Genomic DNA, 9,328 nt, shown 5'->3' on the forward strand with positions numbered 1-9,328 from the left:
CATGTCATTGTCAACAGTTTCATCTATTTCACATTTCACCTTCATACTTTAAAGTCGAAAGGCCCAGCCAATTTCAAATTCTCTCTTGTAGACACAAATATTTTCCAACAGCCTTCTGTATGATTGCAGCAGAGTCCATTATGTAGCGTTATATTGATACAGATGGAGATTTCAAGAGCTCACTTTGTGGATGATCACTATTTAGAGATAGTAATTCGTTTCAAGCAAAATGATAAACGTAAACGTCTTTTCACTTTGCACGCTACTGAATGAATGATAAGTTTGCATAATAAGCTTAACCTTTTGGTCATATGTTTGAAATGAGAAATAATGAATAAAGAAAACGCAAAAACTGCATTCTCAATATAGTATAAATCAATGGACACATGTCTATGGCAAAAGGTGAACATGTTACATTAATATAGATTACATTTATTACAGAGGATAGTTTTCAATGGATTAGAGAGGCCAATGATGAAGAGAGAAGGATCTTTTTCGAGTATTTCAGAAACATCGAATTACAAACGTTTAAAAGAAGAGTTGGATTCTGATTGTAGAATTCCTAGTGAACTATCAGGACTGCAAAAGGCATTAGCAGGTATATTTTGATCGTTCTTGCAAGACTTAAAACGTAGAAGTGTGTCACTTCTGACGTCTTTTTCGAAAATCCCACTTTTTAGCGCACCTTCAAATATTAATTGTTCACGTTTACTTCAGTTTACTCTCCTAAAAGTACATAATTGAAATACCATTTTGAAATAATTCCAGTTGTGTGTATCTAGAAGCACCACTTAATGTAATCAAATATATATTAAGCCATTGTTATACATCTTTGTAGACTTATTTTAAAACTCAAAGAAAACTCAAACATTTTAAAGCTTGCATAATAATAACTTGCTTTGTTCTATTTTTCAAAACAGATCTAGATGTTGGTTACGTTTTAACAGACGCACATGATTATCATGTATACGATTTTACTCAGAGGCGCGTAAAGTCCGTCGATGAAGGACTATTACCCAAATTACCTTTATGCATTGCGCTGATTGGTCCCCTTCGCAATGGGAAAAGCTCCTTAATTGAATCCGTTCATAGAGGAATCAAAACGGCATCTACTGACGAAGTTCCCTTCCCAACATCAGATACCGTTATGGTATATCTCGGAGAAGACGATGATTGCTTTAATCGGTTTCGCAACGTGTCAAAGAAAACAAAAATCATTTTGTTCAGAATTACACCACAAACTCCACCCAACTACAAAAATGAAGGTTTGTAGCTTTCATAGTCCTTTTATATGAATAACTGTAAAATTGGTTATAAATTGGCTTATTCATTTTGAAGAAAACATGAATTATTATTTCAATTTAATTCAAACTGACTGAATGACTGAATGACTGAATGACTGAATGAAGGAATGAATGACTGAATGAATGAAGGAAGGAATAAATGACTGAATGACTGAAGGAAGGAAGGAAGGAAGGAAGGAAGGAAGGAAGGAAGGAAGGAAGGAAGGAAGGAAGGAAGGAAGGAAGGAAGGAAGGAAGGAAGGGAGGGAGGGAGGGAGGGAGGGAGGGAGGGAGGGAGGGAGGGAGGGAGGGAGGGAGGGAGGGAGGGAGGGAGGGAGGGAGGGAGGGAGGGAGGGAGGGAGGGAGGGAGGGAGGAAGGAAGGAAGGAAGGAAGGAAGGAAGGAAGGAAGGAAGGAAGGAAGGAAGGAAGGAAGGAAGGAAGGAAGGAAGGAAGGAAGGAAGGAAGGAAGGAAGGAAGGAAGGAAGGAAGGAAGGAAGGAAGGAAGGAAGGAAGGAAGGAAGGAAGGAAGGAAGGAAGGAAGGAAGGAAGGAAGGAAGGAAGGAAGGAAGGAAGGAAGGAAGGAAGGAAGGAAGGAAGGAAGGAAGGAAGGAAGGAAGGAAGGAAGGAAGGAAGGAAGGAAGGAAGGAAGGAAGGAAGGAAGGAAGGAAGGAAGGAAGGAAGGAAAAGAAGGAAAAGAAGGAAGGTGATTATATAATGAATGTATAAAATGTATTTTACATATAAAAACACGCACACAGGCACGTACACATGCTCGAATGCACACACACAAGCACGAACGCCCTCGCACACGCGATATATATATATATATGTATATATAGTTTTCAAAACTACAATCCTTCTTAATATTTAAAAAAAAGATTTTCTTTCGAAGTGTCAATAAAATAAATGACTTTATATATAAATTAAAGATTTTCTTTTTTTCTTTGCTGTTTTGGTTATTAGTAATCAATCTTGCAAAATAATTTTATTCCTTTCTTTTCATTATTTTGATAATGGTTTTATTCTTGATTCTCCGTAGACCATGCATTTGTGCCAGGAGCTTATTAAGAAAATTAAAGTTCTTTGGATTCAATATTGTATATATATTTAATAAGAACATGTTATCCGCTGTCTTAAACCTGATTGGCAAGTAAGTGTATGATTATGAGATTTAATGTTTTATTTAAACGATTACTCACATAAAGAACTTGCCCAGAGAGCTTAGAATAGTAAGTAGTCAATAATCATGTGGACGGTTAGAATCACCATCCTTTATATATATATATATAACTAATTAAACAAGTAGTGCCAAGTTCGGGAAGTATTGCATTATCTATAATTAAATCAAATACATTTACGTATTCAATTTAAGATGTATAAAATGTTCATTTGGTATGCTCATTATTATACGATCTTTTCTACAGTCCTTTTTTCAATTTTATTCTTTGATTTTTAATACTCTCGTTAATGTTCTTTTGATCAATTTATTGTGCTAATGTCCACATTGTCTTTATCTAACGTATTATTTCTGCTAAAAAATTAACATTTAAACAGAAAATAGTAAGATCAATTAGATTGGCTCCGTTTTATTAGCTATATTTTAACCTAAACAATTCCAGTATTTGAACTGATCTGTGTTTCTCGAAATATTTTGATAATTGATATGTTAGTGTTTGTTTTTTTGTTCTAATATTTTCATTGCATACATATATGTATATCAACACTGTACGGATCTGGTCAATTAAAAACATGCTCGCTTGTACAGCTAAAGGGTTAATAGATCAGCAATGAATATCATTGCCTGTCCTGTTTTTTTAATATTTTTATTTGTGCTTAGTTAGACGGCGGTAATGTCGTTCACGTCGTTGATGTGATCGGGCTTTGACAGGAATGCAGGCTTCAGTTCCAGTCGGAAAACGGCCCAATGCCGACTGTCCGACACTGAAGTACGAACTAAGGGTATCTGCGACAAATCTTTCAAAGAAATTCGGTGATCGGTTTTCAGATGGATAAATGTTTGCAATTAAGCATGCTGAGAGAAGTAATTTGGCGGATGTGTCCGCCTTGACTTGTCGTCCTAAGGGCGAGGTGACATTGCGGAGCAGAGCGGTGGGCCGGACAACGGTATATGGTCAGAGTGATGGCCGCGTGTATGTCCAGGTTGAAGTGCCGTTGTAAATTAAGAGTCAATTAAGCGTACTGGCTTTGTTTCCAGTCTGATTTATTTTCGGACACAGATCTCTTGAAAACCCGTTATGAGTTGCGAACATTGAACTGCAGGTTTCCGGTGCGTTTGAATGATTTTTAACCTGATCCTATAAAGAAATTTGGACATGAATGCACCCCCCCCCACACACACACACATACACACCAATGAAACTGTGTGTCCCATTTACGAATACTCAAGGCATGTAGATAGATGATTGTTCCTGTGTCTTCCACTGCACGTGGGAAATGTTTATACAATTCGTATCGTTTCTGTGCGTAATGAGTGTGGGAATCGTTCGTCGTAATGTTTCACGCTGTGCAAATTCGTCATATGTAGCCACTAAGGGTTGTTGGGTCGATCCGTTGGAAGACGGATTGTCTTCGAACGCAATACATTTTACTGAATTGAAGAATAGTAACATCGATGAGACACTGACTTAAAATATCCTGCCTTGATCTAGATCCGTTAAGAGTACCGCGCATAGAATTATTCAGTGTTTCGTTTTATAAAACATTGTCAATGTGATAACCTAGATAACAGTTAATTGTTTGCATTTGGAACAAGTTAAAAAAAAAATGTAATTTCATTTTCCATTGGCAAAGTTGAATCATTCAGCCTTTCATTGTAATAAGTCGAGAGTTTATCTGTTACACAACCTTCTTGATTGTATGATTCCGGTTGAGACCCTGCGATACGGGTGACTGATGGTAGAATGTGGGTAAGGGTCCCGGCTATGGTGGTATGAAGACACCTAGATATTGTGAGCATTCCTGCATTGCCATAATTCCTGGTTCTGACTTTAGGGTTTCCGGGCATTCGTGTGGTTTTAGGTTCCCTTTCAGATGATTGATTAACTATCGGTATATTTAAGATATGTGCTACTCATGGCTGTTTTAAGCTGAAAATAGACTAGAAAAAAAAACGGTCAACAGACCAGGCCAATATAAGTCCTGGTCGGGCATTTTAATCTTTGTTTGCAACATATCCAAAAACAGTTTAAATATCCCCAAACTAACATAAACTTGTATCCAAATGAAGGCTTTATCGGAAGTATCAGTCACTAATCTACTAACCACTATAGGTTACTGACAGAGACTTACGATAAATGTCTGTCTGATGATCAGATGATTCGAAAGATGCAAATCGTTTTGCATTGCTGTACTTGCTATACATTTTTGCTTAAAAAATATCGTCCATTTAGTTATATGTCAATTTTTTGTTTCAGAATGCATTCGCAGAGAAGATTGGGGTTTTAAATGTTATGCAAAAGATTTGTCAAAGGACAACATATTTACATATATCGATGATTTGCTGGAACACTACGCTTTTGAAGTACTGAATCGAGCGGCAGATACTCTACACGCGTCGGGTAAAGTACATTTCCCCAACGCAACTGTTTTTCTACATTTAAAAACTGTTTTCAATTTCTACATGTTTGCCTTAAGGTGGACGCGGTATGTTGCATTAAAATACTAGACTCAGCACAGTGTGGTCCGTACGTTAAGAATACTTTTGTCTAATATTCACATTATCTTTATTCTGTCTGACGGAAACGTAACAGGATGTCATGTATGTGTTTAAAGGTCGACTTTGGTATATTAAAGATATTCTGTCTGCGGGAAATGTAACGGGATGTCATGTATGGGTTAAAAGGTCAACTTCGGTATATTAAAGATATTCTGTCTGCCGGAAATGTAACGGGATGTCATGTATGGGTTTAAAGGTCAACTTCGGTATATTAAAGATATTCTGTCTGCCGGAAATGTAACGGGATGTCATGTATGGGTTTAAAGGTCAACTTCGGTATATTAAAGATATTCTGTCTGCCGGAAATGTAACGGGATGTCATGTATGGGTTTAAACGTCAACTTCGGTATATTAAAGATATTCTGTCGGCCGGAAATGTAACGGGATGTCATGTATGGGTTTAAAGGTCAACTTCGGTATATTAAAGATATTCTGTCTGCCGGAAATGTAGCGGGATGTGATGTATGGGTTTAAAGGTCAACTTCGGTATATTTAAGATATTCTGTCTGCCGGAAATGTAACGGGATGTCATGTACGGGTTTTAAAGGCAACTTCGGTGAGAAACAAGAGTGTCCGGACTATTATTCAAAATGTCGTGTCTTCAGAATAGCCATCGTTTATGAAAATTTCCTTCTTGGCGACCAGTTCGATCAGAAAATGACGTCCACGATATTCGCCAAATTCTGCGATGGTATTTTATTGACCCCCCCCCAAAAAAAATAAAAAAATTCGTATGTCATTTCAATATATATATTTTGGAATGTATCCTGTAAGTTGTATTCATGAATGTTTTCAAAATGGCGTACAGAAAGTTAATATTCAAAGTAAAATGAACAATAAAAATAGACATAAGTTTATAGAAGAATGACAATCAATGATTATTGGGACGTTACACAAGTAGAACACACACTGTTATTTAAGAGATATTATGATAGGATGCGTTTTGGGTGACCTGTATATCGTCGAGTTCAGAGTGTAAACACTTATCCGTCGAAACCGCAGATACTATACATGCAGAACTGAGGGAAGTTCGTGAGTCAATCGCTACTACCGAAGACGCAAATTCGCCGTCTTTTTTATTGGTGAGCTGTTCTTGTTCATGATTATGTTTGAATTTATGAATTCGCATTAGTAAAAGAACTAGTTGTGTAGATATATTTGAAGTTATGCCTTATTCGTGCCTGGGCAAATACATTTGTTACTGGCCCCATATCGTGATTATTTTTATGTTTCGTTGAATACCATGCTCCTGAATATTTACATTTATCGTGGCGTTAGTAAGTTAGGTAATGTTATGTAACTGATACAGAATCAGAAAACGACTGTATGGTGATATTGATTCTTTAATACGGTGTGCTGTATTGTCACTTTTTGATATGGAAACGGAAATTAATAGGCATGAAATAAACATGCTTGTCAACGTTTCTGTATGCCAGAGTATTTAGTGTATGGAACTTAACTTAAATCATCCTTGTGGCATATAAACTTATCAGTAACATGCGCAACGTTAATTTGTCATACCATGTAATACATCATCTACTGTTTATGCGCTTATATTGACAAACGTTTGTTTTGTTTAAATGTTACGCATCAATTCATTTGTATAACTATCAAATACGGCAACAATTCCTTGGGCAGAATTTTCGAGTTTTGGGTTGTAAGAATAAGCATTTAATGTATGTGTTTTAGTGTTTAACCAGGTCTGCCCGCGCCCATATGTAGGCTGCCGTTTGTTTTCACATTTGTTGAATATGCTTGAAGAAGTTTTCTTACGGTAAAATTATCAGTTTGATAAGTTTCACTGTTTTAAAATTTATGCACCCTGTAGGTCCTAAAACAAACGTCAGCTCGCACAGGGCTGAGACACAATTTGAACGACTTTCAAATGAGGCTTCGTGCTCATTAAAATGTGCGTGTTCTTTCAAAAAAGTGTTAATAAATGACTTAATACTCTTGTGAACACCAAAGGTGAATATATCACCTGTGGTTACACTACTCGTGAAATATAAATTGTGGTGCTCACTCTGTTAATTATGTTACGATCTTACAGTGAACCAAACAAGTATCGTCTTTGTGTTTAAAAGCTATGTATGCTTGTATTGTTTTAAGGAGAACTGAATGACGAACAACTTGCAAAGATTCAAAATCTTTACAAAAAGACGAAGATACCAATGCCTGATTGGTTAACTACAATTAAACCCAGAGACAAGAACAAGTGGAAGGAGGTTAGTATTTTTTTTCTGAAAAAAAACATCTCACCCTTATAACATTTCAAGCGAAAAACGATACATGAAGTGTAAAACTTCGTCTGAGATCGCCAAGGTCGCGACGTAAATTATACAAAACGTTACAAATACCCCTGTCATTTTGTCACAATTACAGCTGGCATGCCACGACAAACGGTGAGATCGTCATATCTAAAATTAACATTTCCATTTACTATAATATACTATCTAAAAAACTAAAGCGTTATATGATATTTTATTCCATAGCTCTATTTCGGTATTGAAATTTTATGATCCTATTTTGAACCCACGATAGATAAATCACGTAAAATTAATATTTATGCAGCTAATCTACTATTGTCGTTTTGAAAACTTTTAAGTGTAGGCTTACGATAAGAGACTGTAATTTTATTGTTTAGTATTCTCTTATTAATACAACGGTAATAACTTGTAGAATTTCACTACGAAGATCTTGTGAGTTAAGTGAGCCTAACTGTGCCGCTAGAAAATAAACAAAACGGCTTTATAAAGTATAATGCTTTTTTTCATGTACGCGTAGCTACATGTACTAATTGTAGAACAACTGTAATAATTGTTTCGACACATTTTTGTCCAATTAAAATCGAAACGTAGCAAGCACATTCAGAATAATGATTTGCTAGCACTAAGCGGGTTTATAAACGTTCGGTAATGGTTTGAATGATCATGCTTCTCTTGAGGAACTTCGAAACGAACACATTGCCTTAAGCTTGGAAACTCTGTGAGAAAGACCACTTTACTTTCAATAGAACCAGTCGAATACTGGACACATGACAAGAACTTGTCTCCAATATGTGAATAAACCTTTCGTACAATGCAAAGACTAAACTCCTTGACATAAATATTTTGGTTCGATTTTACTAAAGTCATTATGTGATCTTAGTTGTGGGTAAAAATCCAAAATTTATAATCATTTATTTTGTAATAGATTTCCAGTGCCGTGTCGTCTTTCCCACTTGTGTTTGGATGCGACACTTCAAAAGAAAAAATAGGTATCCTCATACTGAAGGAAAACGCATCGAAAAAGCAAGATGTGATCCAGCATTTAGAGACACTCGGATTATCGAAAAATGAGTTTGAAATCCAGATAATAGAGATTCAACTATTGGCTGGTGGAAAATTTGAAAGTGGTGACAAAATACAGGTCCGTGGTTCGAACAAATTTGGAACTCTTGGGGGATTTGCAATTTTTCAAAGAAATAAAACGGATGAGCGAGAAATGGTTGCCATAACCGCAAAGCATGTTGTTGACGAGTCAAACCAAGACCCAAAAGAAGTACACATAGGCAATGCCAACCTCGGTGAAGTGATAGAATCGAAAGGTACATCACGCGGCCCTTCGTACTATATTGCCATAACAAAGGTAACAGCACCAAAAACAAAATGTCACACAAAATTTCGATTTGAGAACGGGAAGGATGGTTTTGCCGATATACCCGAACTTGAACTGGAAAACGCGGAATGTTTTCCATACGAAAGAGTCCATTTTTGGGGTGCTGAGACATCTCCTGGCGTCGCTGAGATATCAAACTGGAAAATATCCAATTCGGATGCGGGTACGTATATTTGCATCGAAACGCACACTACAAAGGAAGCATTTGCAAAGGAAGGCGATAGCGGGTCGATGGTACTGATTGAAAGACACCCACGTGAATCAAGCCGAATGTATGCTCTTGGCACTCTCGTTGGTGAATTACTACCATCTGGAAATACCACGACCGAGATACATACAATACCAACAGGTAACATAGCAACGGCCCTACATCAACAAAAGCCCGTCAACGCTGATCATGATTCGATTTCGGATGAGTCAGGCAAAAAAAGTAAAAAAGAAGAAAGCAAAATCAAGAAAATGTATATTGTCGTTCCCCTGCAAAGAGGATTTCAGCAACTTTCTGACATACATGGCGGCAGGCTTACTCTTGCCTCAGAAAACAACGTTTGCTAAGTATGAGATACATGTAAAACTCCAAAGTCCATTTCAATAACGGAATTTATTCATTACTTTAATAATTTTAAGTCTGTATAATCATCACAATTTATT

The 9,328-nt window shown here is 36.7% G+C and overlaps 1 protein-coding gene across 1 annotated transcript; it reads left to right on the forward strand.

Moving 5' to 3' along the window:
- The first annotated feature begins 1,170 nt into the window (after positions 1-1,170).
- On the forward strand, positions 1,171-8,976 carry LOC128241376 (uncharacterized). The gene is made up of 5 exons (XM_052958299.1): positions 1,171-1,265; positions 4,719-4,862; positions 7,130-7,245; positions 8,213-8,911; positions 8,944-8,976. The coding sequence occupies exons 3-5, from the start codon at positions 7,192-7,194 to the stop codon at positions 8,974-8,976; spliced, it is 786 nt and encodes a 261-aa protein (XP_052814259.1). The 5' UTR covers positions 1,171-1,265; positions 4,719-4,862; positions 7,130-7,191.
- The last annotated feature ends 352 nt before the right edge of the window (positions 8,977-9,328 follow it).

This window comes from Mya arenaria, chromosome 7, assembly GCF_026914265.1.
Source record: "Mya arenaria isolate MELC-2E11 chromosome 7, ASM2691426v1".
NCBI lineage: Eukaryota > Metazoa > Mollusca > Bivalvia > Myida > Myidae > Mya > Mya arenaria.

Excerpts from the sequence above, each read along its gene's own strand:
- LOC128241376 (XM_052958299.1), top strand. The coding sequence starts at position 7,192 with ATGCCTGATTGGTTAACTACAATTAAACCCAGAGACAAGAACAAGTGG. Across the intron at positions 7,246-8,212 it reads ACAAGAACAAGTGGAAGGAG|ATTTCCAGTGCCGTGTCGTC; the intron begins GTTAGTATTTTT and ends ATTTTGTAATAG. Across the intron at positions 8,912-8,943 it reads AAGGCGATAGCGGGTCGATG|CCGAATGTATGCTCTTGGCA; the intron begins GTACTGATTGAA and ends ACGTGAATCAAG.